General features: G+C 60.8%; 2 protein-coding genes across 2 annotated transcripts; one reads left to right on the plus strand and one right to left on the minus strand.

The window, feature by feature from the left end:
• Window positions 1–9376: 9376 nt before the first annotated feature.
• Window positions 9377–11218, plus strand: JUNB (JunB proto-oncogene, AP-1 transcription factor subunit). The gene has a single exon (XM_043586687.1). The coding sequence runs from the start codon at window positions 9667–9669 to the stop codon at window positions 10708–10710; it is 1044 nt and encodes a 347-aa protein (XP_043442622.1). The 5' UTR covers window positions 9377–9666; the 3' UTR covers window positions 10711–11218.
• A 2161-nt stretch (window positions 11219–13379) lies between these two features.
• Window positions 13380–16240, minus strand: PRDX2 (peroxiredoxin 2). The gene is made up of 6 exons (XM_043586694.1): window positions 16109–16240; window positions 15518–15629; window positions 15276–15429; window positions 14541–14663; window positions 14267–14397; window positions 13380–13706 (listed from the first exon to the last, which is right to left on the minus strand). Exons 2-6 carry the CDS (start codon window positions 15618–15620, stop codon window positions 13621–13623), a joined length of 597 nt encoding a protein of 198 aa, XP_043442629.1. The 5' UTR covers window positions 15621–15629; window positions 16109–16240; the 3' UTR covers window positions 13380–13620.
• Between the last annotated feature and the right edge of the window lies 1 nt (window position 16241).

A 16241-nucleotide genomic window follows, 5' to 3' on the forward strand; every position in this document is an offset into this window, starting at 1 on the left:
AAAGTGGACGATGGCCGGGAACTACGTCTATTACAAGGATGGGGTGCTAGGAATATTTGTGGGAGGGCCTGGTTGCCCAACGTTGGGAGACATGCTGTGGCCGCCAAATATTTGGTGTGGGGTACCCAGTATTTGCAAAAGCCGCAGGGATCTTGATGTATAAGAAAAATGTGGGAAACCAGATATTTGGGGCATGGACTGGAATTGCCCTGATGTGATTATGGGCTTTCTAGATGTTCAATGACCCGAGTCCCCAGATTTTAGGAAAGGTCTGGGTGCCTCGATTTGGGAGAGGATCCATTAACGCTCCATTTGGGCCGGAAGGGATTCTTATGTTTGTGGGGAAAGGAAGCTCCCATGTTGACAGGGAAGAGCAGCAATCTCTATCACGGGATGTAAGGAATCCCACTGTTGGGGGGATCCGGGTACCTTCAATTCAATGAAAGGGGTCACAAGCCCTCGTTTCCGGACAGGAAACCTATTTTGGCGGAAAGATGCGAACCTCCATTTTTGGTGGAGGGAGCCCTCAAATTTGGGGGATGGTCCAGAGGCCTCCATTAGTAGGGACAGAGAGTGTGGGTGGGGGCCGGCAGCCCCCAGCTGGTTTGGAGACCCCACCCCCTCCTGCCTGTTTCCAGGAACAGCTGGGCCCAGCCTGGGTTGTACTGCTGGGAAGCCGGTGACTCAGCCCCTCCCTGCGGCCACAGCTGGACCCCGGCCCGTCCCCTCCAGCTTTCACATCTGGGCAGAGACCCACAGTCATGAGGGCTAGGACGGGGACCCTGGGTGCACACAATTGGGAGAATGATGCCCTTTCCCCAGGGCTGACCACAGCTGCTGGGTGGACACCATGCTCCATACGAGGAGGGACCCTGGCAGGCCTTTTGCACCAAAGACTGACATTTGGCCGGGAACTCCCATCCTGTCCTCCTCCTTGTGTGTGTGTGTGTGTGTGTGTGTGTGTGTGTGTGTGTGTGTGTGTGTGTCTGAGTCCATGTGAAGTGTGCTCATATTTATGTAGGTGTGAGATGGTGGGTCTGTGATTGTGGGTCTGCATCCACTTGTGTCTTGGGGCTCTAGGAATTTATGCAACAGACTATCTAGGATTTGATGGGAGTGGGGAAGCTGATGGGCACTGGGGCACAATGCTTCTCTATATGTGACCTTGCTTTGTGTCTATATTCCTGTGTCATTTTTTTTTGTATGAGAAGTGAATGTGTGACAATCAGTACTTCAGTGTGGCTTTAGATTGTGTTTCTGTGTGACCATGTCCTTTCTCTCCATCACGTGGCTTTCTGTGACAGCATGACCCTGGCATGTATATCCTTGATTTTTCCACACCCCCCCTGACAATCTGAGTGTCCCTGTGTGTGGCCTTGTGGGTTTGTCTGACTCTGACTTGTGTGCCCTATTTGTGATGACCGTGAGGCAGCATGGCTGTTGTTTCTGTCCCCACCATGTGTCTCTGTGCCTCTACAATCTCTGTGTGATAAGGCATAGCCGTGTTGCAACTGGAGTCCTTATGTCCAAGACTTTGTATCTGTGGCTTACTTTGTCTTGATGGTGATGGTATGACCTTATCAGAGTATACCTATATATGCCACCTCTGTATGGAGATGGCCTTGTCTGTCTCCGTAAACAAAGAATGACAGGTGACCCTGTCCGCTTCTGCTGCGGGGTTTGGCTATACTACTGAACGCTTGTGCCGTTGTAGGGCAGGTGTATCCTGTGTCCGTGTGACACTGTGGGTCATCAGAGAGTTTGTGACCTTGTGTGTGTGTGTGTGGGGGGGTGTCAAAGTCACACGGGACACCACGTCCAGCGGAGGCGGAGATGTGCGCAGTGGGCATCTGACGCCCCACCTCCCACTGCTCTATGCCTGGAAGGGCCCCTCCCGACACTGCGGGGGCGCGTGCGTCGTGCGTGACGTGAGACACGACGGGGATCGCTGCATGCGTGGAGCCCGACGCGGTCGTGCGTGCGAGCGCGGGGCGGGGGATGGGCTAGCTGCGTGCGCGTGTGCGTGGGCGGCCACGGGGGCTGGCCACGCGGGGCACAGCCCCGCCCCCCCCCCCGGGGCTTTGGGCGCGGGTGAAACCCGGGAGGGGGCCGCCGTTAACCCCTTCCTGGCGGACCTGAAACTAGTGGCCCCTCGACAGAGCGCGCGGGGGCTTCCCCGGCGCACCGGGGCCGTCCCTGCCGAGAGAGGAACTCCCCCCTTTGGAGCTGGGAGGACCACCCCCCAGTTACCATGGGAACCGGAGCTTCCCGCGCGGCCGGGAGCTTGCTTCCTCCCCCCGCCCCCCAGCCTCCCCCCCAACCTCCTGCTCTTTCTGCAGCTCCGTAGTCCTTCGGCAATGCGCTTCCCGCCCCTGGTCTCTGGGGAAGGGGGCTGGGGTCAGCGAGGCTGGAGCATGCGTGACTCAGGCCAGCGCGGGGTCCCTTGGCCGCAACCGACCTTGCTCCCCCATCCCCGCCCACGTGACTCACCCTTCGCGGCTTTCCCCGAGTGTGAGTCAGGCCCCTGGGGAGGGGGCTCCGGGCTCTGAGACCCCCTCCAGGCCGTGGGGGCTGAGAACCAAGTTCTAGAGGGCCCTGGGCTGGGCGGCGGGGGATGGGGGCAGATGGTGTCTTCTTAGCCAGACCTCGCCAAGGTCGCTAGAGGTGCCTCCCCCCACCCCCCAAGCCTCCGGGAACCCAGCTCCCACCCCTCCCCCCCCCCCCCCCCCCCCCCCCCCCCAGCCCACAGGAAGTTTTGGCAGAGCCCATCGTGGCGACGAAACGGTTAAAGCCGTTTTCTTATTCATTTCAAACAGGGGCCCCTTTTGACTCAGAGCTAGCCGGGCGCCCCCTTGAGCCAGGCCTCACAGGCCCTGGGTTTACACTCCACCCTACATGTACCATTTTTAGAGAAGGGAAGGAAGGCGGTTGATGAGCTGGCTGGGGGGGGGGGGGGGGGGTCTTGAGTAGCATTCAGAACTGGGTTCAAATGCTGCCTCTGTGGTCATTACTGCCTCGGTCTCAGTTTCCCTATCTGAAAATGGGGGATAATTATACCTGGCCCATTGTGGTGTTGTGGGAATTAGGTGAATAATAGAGGGGACGCTGTGCATCCTGAGCTGGTCAAAGGAGTAGGAGGAGGCCTGGCAGGCAGAGGAGGGCCCAGGTTCCTCCTGTCTCTCAGGCCTGGGTATCAAGGTGCCCAGCAGAAGCCAGTCCTTGCGGGGCGGGCTGTGCCCCACCCAGGCGCGCTGAGGCCATGGGGTTCATCCCGTCCGTCCACCCCCTGCCCCAGGCGGGCACCCAGGAAGTGAGAGGCGGGGCAGGAATGAGGCGGAACCTGTTGGGCCCGTTGCCTCCCCACCTCCCACCCTCATTCCGGGGCCCTGACAGGCCACCCCCCACCCCACGCTGCAACCCCACCCCCGCTGCCCTGGACGCCTGGGTCCTGACCCAAGGGTGGCCAGAGGGAGGGGATGTCGGCGGAGACAGCGTCTGGGGAACATCCTGTGGACTGCTGGCTGGACAGACTGGAGGGTCAGCCCCTCCCCGGGCAGGGCAGAAATCATCGGCTGGGGGCAGAGTAAACATGGCCCAGGGAGGCCAGACTTGGGGGAGGGGGTGGCACAGGGACTATACACACACACAGTCACCCCGAAAGAGACCAGTCCAGACACACAAACCCTTGTCACCTTGGCCACAGAGAGACTGCCACGCAGGGACACGCTGACAGGGTCAGACACACATCTGGGCAAGCCGACCCAGTGACAGCTATCACGCCCAGGGCAGTGACAGTGCGGACTCAGGAGCAAGACCGAAATGCTGCCCAACCTGCGAAGACACTGGCCGGTCAGAAGCCCGCAGGCAGGGCCCGCGTGACGGGTAAATCAAGTGGGCACACAGGCAAGATGGGCACACTGACCACGACACGCACAGAGACACTGACTTTCCCAGCGAGAAGCACACACCCCAGTAGACAGAGTGCCACGCTCACGTTCACGCCGAGACTGACACGATAGGCCAGCGAGACAGGAGAGAGACCTAGAAGAACTGGATGTCGGACGCAGGCAGGCAACACGCATCTCGATAGACCCAGAAAGAAGACACAGTCGCTTTCAGCACAGGTACCTCTACTGCTGCACAGGAGATGTTTAGACAAACACAGACACACACACACACACACACACACACACGCCACCGTCGGATCCTGACACAAGAAAAAGAGACACGCGCACACACGCATACAACCAAGACTGCCAGCTCAGAAAGGGACTCGGAGGCAAGAGACACAAACCTCAGCCTATGGAGAGGACACAGATACGCCATCACACAGAGCCCCAGCCACCCACCCACACTGCCCACACCCTCCAAGGCTCCAAAGGACACTAAGACACAGCCTTGCAGATTCCCAGTACCTCAGCAGCGACACACACAAGTCCGACCCACCTACAGACTAGACAGAGGCAAGCAGACAAACGGACATATTTACAGACATGGTCTGGCCAGACAGTCACACCCAACACAGAGAGGCATGAACAAGCCACAGCCGGACATTCGTAAACACACTGGCACAGGGACACCCTGACAGGACCTGTTGGCTAGTACACACACACACACACACACACACACACACCAGATGTGAACAGGTCGGCCCTGTGAACTCCAAAACAACAACATGGGTCGGCCACATGCAACCTGTTTCATGCATGCACACTCACCCACCTCCCCGTCCCCTAAATCGGACAGTCCCTACACACCCCTGCAGGGCTGGGCCAACACACAGACGACGCATGCACTGAGGAGGCAGGCCTCACACGCACTCTCACACGCCCTGACAGGCCAACGACGTGCAGACCCACGGCCAAACAGAAACACACACGCTCCCGGACCGTGCTGAGGTGCTGTGGGGCTCTGTGCTTTCCAGCCGGTTTCTGTGCCGCGACCCCCCCCCCCCTGCCATCCTGGTGCTTCCTCTCTCCAAACATCGCCCCCCCCCCACTTCCCTCCCTCCCTGCTGTTTGTCACTTCCCCTAGGAGGCCCAGCTCATCAGGCCCAGTCCTTGGTGGGGTGTGGGCCTATATTTTCACCACATCCCCTGTAGAGGGGGGCACCCAGGATGTCTGCCGTGTTCAGGCCCCCCAAGACCTTTCCAGCAGTCGGGGGGACAGAAGTAGCTTTGTGGGAAACTCCCCTCATGCCCAGCTGAGTCAGCCTCAGGAGCCAGACTCTCCTTCCTGCTTCCAAGAAAACCCAGAAGCTTCCTCTCCAGGAGAGGGGGTGAGGGACCCCCAAACCGCAGAGGTGGGGGAGGGAGGTGGCTGGCAGGCCAGGGGTTCCTGGAGGAGGGCCTCCGTGATCCTCAGCCTCTTCCTGCCCAGCTGTCTGTCCACACCCAGGGGCAGGGACGCGGGAGGCTGGGTGCTATGACTTGTGGGTTCTCGCCCTGGCCTGCCCACTGGCTGACTCACGGGCAGCCCCCGGCCCAGTTTCCTGGTGAGGGCTCCGGCTGGTCAGTGGGGCTGGGGCAAGGGGGTCACCGGGCTATTTATAAGAAGGAGAAGTCCCTCAAGGCCAAAAGCCCCAGAGAGACCTGTGGGTGGGGGTGGGTGAACTTCCTCCTTATTCCGCGCCCCAGGCCCCAGGGCGTTGGAGAAGTCTGGGCACAGACTCCTCAGCCAGATGCTGATCTGAAGCCCAGGGGCTGGGCAGGACCCAGCTGCCAGTTTGGGCACCCAGGCTGGGTGGGGGAGGGGGCTATCCTTACACCCTCCTCACAGCCGGCCTTGGCGCCAGTGGGGCGGCGTGAGGGGGTGGTGCCCAGGCCACAAGGGTGAGACTGGCAGGGGCCTGGAACCGGCTGTACCAGCTCGGCTGGGCCCCCGCCCTCCTTTGCTGGCCCAATCCCCACCCCCTGCTCAAACACCCATGCCGAGTACATGGAGGAACCCGACCCCACTCCATGCTAGCCTGTCCCCCACCCCCACCCCCACCCCTCAGCCCTGTGCCCAACTCCCATTTCTCCCCAGATGAAAGGAGACCCTTCGTGAAATGGCCTGCAGAGCCGGACATCCAGTTGGCACAGCATAAACACCTCTCTGGTTGTGAAAATCCGCAGGATAGTGGCTAATACTGTGGAGCCGGACAGCTCAGGTTCTATTCTGACTCCAGCCCTTGTAGCTATGGGGTTATCAGGCAAGTTCCTTACCTCCCTGTCTCAGTTTTCTTGTCTGTCAAATGGGAACACAAACAGCATGCGCTTCGCTGGGTTGCTGGAAGCGGGCAATGAGTGCCTGGCCCATGTTAAGTGTCAGCTATTAAAATAATAATTATTATTCCACAGTCTGTCTGCCTATCTTAAGTGTCTCTGAGTCTCACTGTTAGTCTGCATGACGCTAACCCTGTCCCCGGTTTGTCTCTCTGGGCATCTCTCCCTGCCCTGACCCCCCCGGCCCCATACATCCACTTGTCCTCGCTCCAATCTTTGTCCTCCGTCTCGACCCTCTCTGGGCCAGCCTCACCTCTCTCCAGGACTCCCCTGGCATGGGCAACCTCAGCACTGGCCAGCGCTGATTCACTCTGGCCTCCTGGCCTCTGGGACCTGCAGGCTGGCTTCCCAAGATGCTGCCCTCAGGCCAGACCTGCCCAGCCCCCCAACGCTGCCTGCTGCGCCCCCGCAGGGCCCGGCCAGATGTCAGCTGCAGTTATTAGCATGGGCGGGAGACACAGGCCTGGCAGCAAGCCCGCCAGACTCAGCGGCCAGCCGCTGGAATCTCCCTCGAGCCCGGGGTGGGGTTAGGGGAGCAGTTCAAGCAAGAGGAGGAGGGGAGGGGGCACCCAGGGGTCACAAGGACCCTCCAAAGATGGGGATACCCCTAGCTTCTCATGGGACCTTCCTTTCTAACTCCACTGCTGTGGACTTCCCCCTGCCCCCACATAGCTCAGTTTCTTTTTTGCCTCTTTCATTTTCCTTCTCTCCCTCATAGTTGCTGTGCTCTCTGCCTGCCCTACAAAGGCAGGCTAGCCCCCGTCCCTCAGCCTGTCCCCACCCTAAAGAAACTTCTATCTTTCCAGAACATAGAGGCCTCTCTCTCTCAGAGAGGGAGAGAGAGAGACTGAGTTTCTCACCTGTTGTTCCTATTGGCACACATTCTAACTGCTTGGAAGTCCCACCTTAAGTCTAACTAGGAGCCTCACCATCTAAACCTCCCATACAGTACCGGGGAAGGGGCACTGGGTTCCCGCAGATTCCCTCCCTTCGGGTTTTCTGGTCTCCTCGGAGTGGATGGAGATGAAGGAGACACCCTGGGGAGGGAAGGGACACCCCCAACTTCAGGTATTCCGAACGGTTGACGGACCCCCAGACTAACATAGGAGTAGGACGCCTAGCCCAGTGGAGGGAAGAGGCATTCCGGCCCCTAGGGATGTGGGGGGAGGGGCTTGGGCCTCTCGGCGGAAAGGAAGGGTACCCCACCCGAGGAAGGAGGCAGTCGTGCCAGCCCGCCCAGGCGCCGGGGGCGCCTCGAGACATTGGCCCGCCCCTCCGCGCCCTGTCGGGCCGGGGGCGAAGTCCGACCCGGGCCCGCGGGCAGGCGGGGACCTGCCGGGCTGGGCCGGGCCGGGCCCGGCAGGACGCAGCCCCAGAGCGGCTGGGTGGGGCCCAGCGAGGCGGCCGTGGGGGCCTCGGGGGCGGCGGCGGGGCTGGTCGGGACTAGCCGTCCGGGGGCCCGGGCGCGCCCTGGGACCTGGCAGATACCCGGGCTCCCGGGTCCTGGCTCGGGGCCCCGGGCCAGCGCTGGTCCCACCCCTTCCTGTGTCCTTATATGGGGCGTCGGGGAGCGACTCCTGGGCCGTCCCGCCCCCAGTCCTGCCCGCGGACTCCGGCCTGTTGCCATGGCGACCAGGCCCCGCGCCCCGGTGCGTCCCCCTCCATCGGACTAATGGAATCGTCCCCGGACTGCCTGCCTCCGTGATCGTCTGCGGGCACCGCGGGCTGAACCATTGCTGGGAGAGGGGTACACAGTGACTGGAGGCCAAGGCGGCTGGGCGAGTTCTGCGCACCCTGGCCTCGGCCGGGGTCGCACGTCCAGGTTCCTCTTCGGAGGCGCAGAACCCGACCGGACCCTGGGCGGGGCTCACGGTCCTGTAGGAATCGAGTGACGGAGGCAGGGCCGGGCTCCTTCCCCCGGGGGCTGTTGCCACACTTCCTGCCGCGGCGCTCTTTCCCCAGCCTGTTTCTAAGGAAGGAGTGGGGTTGGGCGACCGCGCCCCGGCCGTCGGGGTAGGTTCAGGCACTAGGAGCCGACGCAGGGTCGGTCGAGCCCAGGGTCACTGGGGGAGGGCTTTGAGACGGGAACAAAGTATACAGGCGCCTAGAAGTCACCCACAAGAAGGGGTGCCAATCCTGGAAGATCCAGTAATCCAAATCCTCAGAATCCTCAAAAACCCCTCCTCTCGTGTCTCAACGGGAGACCCTGTGTCATTGTCATCTCAGCTCTGAAGGTGTGTCCCTAACCTTTTAACTCTTCTTCACAAAGGCTTTGCAGATGACCCCAATGACGCCCAGCCCCTGATAGTGTCCCCATCTTCTCACCCCCGTATTTTCCCTGACTCAGTGTACCCCGGAAACCTCCCCTTCTGCATATCTAGATGCCCCCTCCCATCCCCAATTTCTTCCCCTTATGGAGGCCCTCAGTATCTCCCATGGACTTCAGGACCCCTACTAGTTTCTTACATAAGGGAACCTCTAGCCCCTCCCATTACCCTTTTGATTCCCCACCCCCACCTTTCCTGGGTTCAGTCCTTCCAGTAGAACTTCAAATCCTTCAAACCCTCTGTACTCAAGACCCCCACACAATTCCTGAATCAGGCATTTCCTTACCTTTCCCTCATTTACCCTGCTAACCCTCCCATCTCACCTTTGTGGGGTCTCCCAGGTGTATTATCAGCCTTCCAACCCCCCTCGGATACTGCGAGTCCCTCGGGCCTTTTTTCATGTGTACCCTGGAGCCCTCCCCCCTTCTCTCTCCCCCCCCCCCCCCCCCCCGCCCATACACACACTTGCTCTGCATCAGTTTCTGGTATCCAGGGGAATCATCGCCTTCCCTGGAGTCCCTCCCTGTGTGCCTCGGGCCAGCACCCCTTTCTTCACGCACTCCGGGGTCCCTGGAGCCCCTCCCCCCTGCAGCCGCGGCGAGCCACCCAGCCCGTGGCCGCTGTTTACAAGGACACGCGCTTCCTGACAGTGACGCGAGCCGCCTCCTCCCCTTCCCCACGCCGGAGGAGGGGGGCGCGGGGGCCCGGCTCGCGCAACGGCCAATCGGAGCGCACTTCCGTGGCTGACAATCGAGGTATAAAGGCGTGTGGCTCCGGCTGAGCTGCCGGGACCTTGAGCGCCGCCAGGCCAGCGTCGGAGTCAGCAGGGAGCGGGGGAGCAGGGGGAAGCGACACCAGGAAAGCGAGCGCGCCAGACAGGGGCAGAGGGGCTCGAGAAGCCGCGCAGAGCTTCCGCGCACAGCCGCCGGCTGGCTTCTCCCGGCCGGTGCCAGCTCCTGGGAACGCGCATCCAGATACCCAGTCCAGCCACCGTCGCGGACAGAGCGCCGTTCGCTGCAGCGAGGCCCGGGGCGGCCCCGCAGGGACCCCCCCAGACCGCCTGGGCCGCCCGGATGTGCACTAAAATGGAACAGCCCTTCTACCACGACGACTCATACGCAGCAGCGGGATACGGCCGGGCTCCGGGCGGCCTTTCTCTACACGACTACAAACTCCTGAAACCCAGCCTGGCGCTCAACCTGGCCGACCCTTACCGAAGTCTCAAAGCGCCCGGGGCGCGGGGCCCAGGACCAGAGGGCAGCGGTGGCAGCAGCTACTTCTCCGGCCAGGGTTCGGACACAGGCGCATCGCTCAAGCTTGCCTCATCAGAGCTGGAGCGCCTGATCGTCCCCAACAGCAACGGTGTGATCACGACGACGCCCACGCCCCCGGGACAGTACTTTTACCCCCGCGGGGGAGGCAGCGGCGGAGGTGCGGGGGGCGCCGGGGGCGGTGTCACCGAGGAGCAGGAGGGCTTCGCTGACGGCTTTGTCAAAGCCCTGGACGACCTGCACAAGATGAACCACGTGACGCCCCCCAACGTGTCCCTGGGCGCCAGCTCGGGGCCCCCGGCTGGGCCCGGGGGCGTCTACGCCGGCCCGGAGCCTCCTCCCGTCTACACCAACCTGAGCAGCTATTCCCCAGCCTCTGCGCCCTCTGGAGGCGCCGGGGCCGCCGTCGGGACTGGGAGCTCGTACCCGACGGCCACCATCAGCTACCTCCCACACGCACCGCCCTTCGCTGGCGGCCACCCGGCGCAACTGGGTCTGGGCCGCGGCGCTTCCACCTTCAAGGAGGAACCGCAGACCGTGCCTGAGGCGCGCAGCCGTGACGCCACCCCACCGGTGTCCCCCATCAATATGGAAGACCAGGAGCGCATCAAAGTGGAGCGCAAGCGGCTGCGGAACCGGCTGGCGGCCACCAAGTGCCGGAAGCGGAAGCTGGAGCGCATCGCGCGCCTGGAGGACAAGGTGAAGACACTCAAGGCCGAGAACGCGGGGCTGTCGAGCACTGCTGGGCTCCTTCGGGAACAAGTGGCCCAGCTTAAACAGAAGGTCATGACCCATGTCAGCAACGGCTGCCAGCTGCTGCTCGGGGTCAAGGGACACGCCTTCTGAGCGCCCCCCCCCCCTCCCCGTACGGACATACCCTCAGTCTGGACGACTGGGCGCACGCCTCCCACGGGGCGAGGGGGCAGGCGGTGGGCATCGGCCCCCGGGGCACCGCAAACCACACTGGACTCCTGCCCGCCCGCTCTGCGCCCAGTCCTTCCACCTCGACGTTTACAAGCCCCCTTCCACCTTTTTTTGTATGTTTTTTTTTTTTTTTCTGCTGGAAACAGACTCGATTCATATTGAATATAATATATTTGTGTATTTAACAGGGAGGGGAGGAGGGGGCGATCGCGGCGGAGCTGGCCCCGCCGCCCGGTACTCAAGCCCGCGGGGACACTGGGGAAGGGACCCCCGCCCCCTGTCCTCCCCCCTCTGCACTGTACTGTGGATAAGAAACACGCACTTGGTCTCTAAAGAGTTTATTTTAAGATGTGTTTGTGTGTGTGTGTGTTTGTTGTTCAGACTTTTTATTGAATCTATTTAAGTAAAAAAAAAAATGGTTCTTTATTAATTTCTGTTGTCTTTTTTTCCAAGCTGGGCGGGCGGAGGGAGAATACTGGGCTGCCCCCACCCCACTCCTGTTTGTGCCTCCTGTATCTGTGTCCTCGCCAGCTCTACCCGAGCATCTTGTATCCCTATTCCGGGCGTCCAACCCTTCTCTTGTCGCCTGATCTCTGGGGTTGGAAGGTCCAGGGCGGGGACGCTGTCCAGCCGCCCATCACCGGGGGGCAGGAGGCCTGGGGCGAGACGCGCAGTGCGCGGGCGCAGCCCCGCCCAGCTGCGCGCGCTGGGGCTTTCCCCGCTGACGCAGCGGAAGCGCTGCCCCTACATGGGCCGATTCTGTACAGTGACGCGACGGCGGTCTCCGGGCAGATTCCGGGAATCCCCTCCCCCGCTCTGCCGGGCAGGGCTGCGGCGCCGGGAAGGGGGCCGGGATTTTCCCAGGCAGGCGGCTGTTCGGGCCCGGAAAGCCCCAGGCCTGGGTCCAGAGCGTCCGCGGTGGGAGGGCCACGCTCCTGGTCCCGGAGCCAACCGAGAGCCCGCCCCATGGGGTTGGCGTCCCGGCCTCGCCGCGCCCACGCCCGCTCCGTCTGACCTGACCCGGGCGGGGGGTTGCTGCAGTCTTCGCGTTGTTGCCGCCGCGGTACCCCCCCCCCCTCACCCCCGCCAGGAAGGGCGGCACCCGCCTGCCAATTTCCCCTCCCGGGTGCCAGGCTGGGACCGGGGCGACTGCCAGGTCTGGTCCTGCCGGGGCGGCTGCTTGGGCCGCCGGGCGCCGCCGCCGCCGCCGCCGCCCGCGGGACGCCCTCCCCCGCAGTTGGGACGGATGGGAAGGTGGCTGGTGCGCCGGGAGCAGGAGGGTCTAGCCGGCTTCGGAGCCGGAAGCCCCCAGAGCGGCAGAGAAAAACACAGGCTGAGAAACCGCAGGGGTGAGGTAGGCAGAACAGATAATTCATTAATTCACTTATAAAATGCTGAACAACGTAGCCCTGGAGACACCGCCTGGATCATGGCAGACAGACAATAAACAAGCAAATATGATTCGGAGATGGTAAGTGCTAGCAAGAGAAAAAAAAAAAAAAAAAAACAGGTCAAAGAGGTAGTGTTGGGGCAGGGGAGGTGAGCTGCTTTGGAGAATGGATTGGAAACGTGGACCTTGAATGATGCAGCTTTTCAGATCTGCATCCAGGCTCGGCGAAAACAGCATCCTGGGCAAGAGGGAAAAGCACATGCAAAATTCCTGTGGCCAGAACAAGATCAGCCTATTAAAAAAAAAAAAAAAAAAAAAAAACACACACAGCAAGAAGCCAGTGTGCCTGGACTGGAGTGAACCAGGAATAGGGAGATGAGGTTGGGGAAGACCACGGAGGGCCTTGGGGAGGGAGTGTAGATAAAATTCCAAGACCCAGATGAACGACCTTGGAGGATTATTAGGCTGAATAGTACTATTAATCATAAGTCTGTGGATTAAATGAGCCTGCACAACCACTTGCCTGAACATGCACAGCATCAAACTGCACTCCCTGGGAACACTGCTCCTAACACCTGCCTCCTAGCCTCAGCCTCACCCTTCCACCTCAGGGGCAGGTCGGCGGCCCTTCCAACCCAGAGTGGGGCAAACCTTGCAGCAGAGACTGCATGTAGCTCAAGCTTCCACTCTTGGTTCTGCTCTTAGGACTGGGTCCCCACCTTCTTCCAGTCCCAAGGACCTGTCCGAAGAACCATTAACTGGGCCCTGAGCTTCACAAACTGTATCCCTTGTAATGTGCACAGTGATGTGCCTTCGTTGTCTTTATTCTCATCTCACTGTCGAAGAGGCCCAGGGGGAAAAAAAAAATATCACAGCTCTTCAATGGCATTTGAACCCCGGCTGGCAGATGGCAAAGTGTGGGTGCTACCCTGCTCGGCCAGGCTTCAGGACGTAGGGCATCCTGGGACTTGCTCCCTGCAAGAGACAAGCAGCCCACCCAACCCCGTACCCCACTCCCTACCCACTGCTCCCCCTTGAAAACCACCCTCAGGCCATGGAGAAAGAGGAAGCAGTGAGCATGATGTAAGGCTCCCACCTTGTGGTGGAGATCAGTAACTACAGCGTCAATTTCCCAGGTCAGGGAGAAGGGGAGGAGGTAAGGAGCAAGGACACCGAGACAGACCACACCGATGCAGACTAATGTCTGTCCTAATACTTTATTGGTCACTTCTAGGCCTGTGCCCAGCTAGATGGGCTCCAGGAAGGGACTCACCATTCACCAGCTCCCAGCTGGGAGAATGAGAAGGCCTTGGCCAAGCCCTCCAGGCTCAGGGACTACGAAGTTTAAAGGGGCAGGTCTGGCCTTTCCTGGGTCAACATGGGTATCCACGTAGGGGCGTAGGTGGGGGCCAACAGCTCAAGCTTTCCACCTGTCTGCCAGTCTAGTTGTGTTTGGAGAAGTATTCCTTGCTGTCGTCCACGTTGGGTTTAATCGTGTCGCTGCCTGGCTTCCAACCAGCGGGACAGACTGTGGGAAGACACAGGGAGGCACATGTGAGACTAGAGCCATATCTTTAAGATAGGGGCAGTATGAGGGGATGAACAGAGGCAAAGCAAGAGCCTGAGTGGCAAAAGAAAAAGCCCAGAGCTAAGTGGTACAGGCCCAAAGGCATGTTGAGACAAGGCCTCCAAGTCCAGCTACAGGATGTTCGGGCTGATATTTTTATTTCTTCTTGACCCCTTTAATGCTGCTTTCTCCCTCAGCTGTAGACCCACTGGACTTTGAGGGCCTGTGATCAGGCCACGTCCTCCACGTAAGAAGATACTCTGGCCCAACTATTCTTTAAACTCCGCCTTGGCACACGCATCTCTTCAAATACCTTCTGTAGATCTGTGGCTTCCCAGCCCCTCGCCTTCATATTGGGGTATCTCCCCCTCCAGACTACAAACTTCCGGCAGACAAGACCCTGAGCTCGTTGGGGCCCTCACATCCGTCCCACACAAGTGACAGAGCAGGCAGTAAATGCCTGCACGAGGGCTGAGTACGGACCCACGTCTGAACCCAGGTGGATGTGTGTGTCTGCTCACCTTCGCCATGCTCGTCCGTGTACTGGAAGGCCTGGACCAGCCTCAGAGCTTCGTCCACCGAGCGCCCCACAGGCAAATCATTGACAGTGATCTGGCGAAGGACACCCTTGCCATCGATGATAAAGAGGCCCCTGAAGATACCAGGGTTCATGGTAAAGAGCTGGAAGCTCCCATTGCCGGGGCCGGGGAGGGACTATCAGCTCCTTACTGGCCACAGAGCTGGGGGCAGTCCCCTCACCCTGAGGACTGGGGCTCCCTGAGGCCCAAACGCTACCTGTAGGCAATGCCCTCATCTTCCTTCAGGACTCCATAATCTTCAGACAAACTTCTGGTTACATCAGCCAGCAGGGGGATGTTCAGGGGACCCAAGCCCCCTTCCTTCCTGGGAGTGTTGATCCTAGGGGTAGAGGGGACAGGGCTGGGACCTCAAGATCGCCTGGCACAGCAGGGTCGTCCCCCTGTGGGTCTGAGTGTGATAAAGGCTGGAGAGGCGGTGCTGGAACCGAGCGATAAGGGGCTTTAGAGCAAGGCTCTAGGATCCCCACCCACCCCACCCTCAAGAGGAGGCAGGGGCTGTCTCCCACATCTGGGAAGACTAAGCCAAGGCTCCAGCAAAGTGTGTTCACATGTGCGGATGATCCCCCCCCGCCCCCATCTTCGGGCAGAAGGCCTGCCTTAGAGTCCCCATCCTCGCTCTAGCTCTCTGGGCTGGGCCGCAGCCCTTCCCTCTCTAGAACTGGAGTTTCCACCTGTTTGAAATAACTACCGGAAGGGAGGCTGTATCTAAGTGAGATAAAGCATCTCCAACTGTCTGGGCCAAGCAACTAGGTTTCAAATTCTAATTACTGCTATCATCATTAAGGACTTGGGCGTCATCAATTCTATTATTTTCAAGGTGGGGAAAGGGAGGGACAGATGTTGAGTAACAGCCACTAGAACACACAGCTGGGATCCTACGGAGGATGGAGACTTAGATGCATCCTCCCTCCCTGCTGGTGCCCGCTCATACCAAGCCAGGTGGGTGAACTGAGAGTCGACAGAGACCCCCAGCACCTCACAGCCCAGCTTGCGGAAGTCCTCAGCACGCTCGCTGAAAGCGATGATCTCCGTGGGGCAGACAAAGGTGAAGTCCAGCGGGTAGAAAAAGAGGACCAAGTATTTCCCTGGGGGAGGGAGAGGAGATAGCCAAGGCATTAGGCCTCTAAGGTCTGGGCCCCACCCCGACCTGGGCCCACTCTCGGCCGCCCTCACCTGTGTAATCGGAAAGCTTCACCTCCTTGAAGGCGCCATCCACCACGGCGGTGGCGTGGAAGTCCGGGGCGGGCTTTCCGACGTGCGCTTTGCCAGAGGTCATGACTGAAAGCTGAGACCCCCACCCCCACCCCCAGTCCGGTCAGTGCGCCCGGGGAGACCCTTTGTCCTCCCTTCCCAAGGTCACGCTGCGCGCTGGGCCCAGTTACTGAGTCCGAGAGGCAGAGGCCGCAGAGGCACTGCCCCCACACCCTCCCCGGTGCCGGGTCTGCGCGGCCTGGAGACTGCGGGAGACCCGCCCCCCTGACCAGCACTAGCGGCCGGGCCGCAGCCGCCGGGCCCCCTCCATTAGCGTGTCGGCCTGAGCGCCCTAGCGCAAGCCCACCGCTCCAGGAGGAGACCCGCGAGAAGGTGGCGGGGAGCTCGGCGACGCGGCCTGTACTGCAAGGCCAAGGCCTCGGTTTCCCCTGCAAGGACAAAGGCACCCACTACGGCGGGAAGAAAACAAAGGCGGCAGCGCTGAGGCCTGGGCCCGGCCGGAGCTGCTCCAAGGGGGCTCCCCAGAGCCCCGTGCCCTCCAGGGGTCCATACCTGCGTGGGTACGAGCGGGACGCACGGACCGCAGACGCGCGAACACGCGTTCTCAGTACCTAGTGCACTCGGCCTCTGTGCCTTTTATGCGCGGCCCGAACCATGACGCACAGGGCGGGGGAGTGGTGGGCGG

This window comes from Prionailurus bengalensis, chromosome A2 (assembly GCF_016509475.1).
Source record: "Prionailurus bengalensis isolate Pbe53 chromosome A2, Fcat_Pben_1.1_paternal_pri, whole genome shotgun sequence".
NCBI classification, from domain to species: Eukaryota; Metazoa; Chordata; class Mammalia; order Carnivora; family Felidae; genus Prionailurus; species Prionailurus bengalensis.

Coding starts and splice junctions, on each gene's coding strand:
- JUNB (XM_043586687.1), top strand. CDS start 9,667: ATGTGCACTAAAATGGAACAGCCCTTCTACCACGACGACTCATACGCA.
- PRDX2 (XM_043586694.1), bottom strand. CDS start 15,620: ATGACCTCTGGCAAAGCGCACGTCGGAAAGCCCGCCCCGGACTTCCAC. Junction 14,664..15,275: donor CAGTTCACCCACCTGGCTTG/GTATGAGCGGGC, acceptor CTCTACCCCTAG/GATCAACACTCCCAGGAAGG. Junction 14,398..14,540: donor GATGAGGGCATTGCCTACAG/GTAGCGTTTGGG, acceptor TGGTATCTTCAG/GGGCCTCTTTATCATCGATG.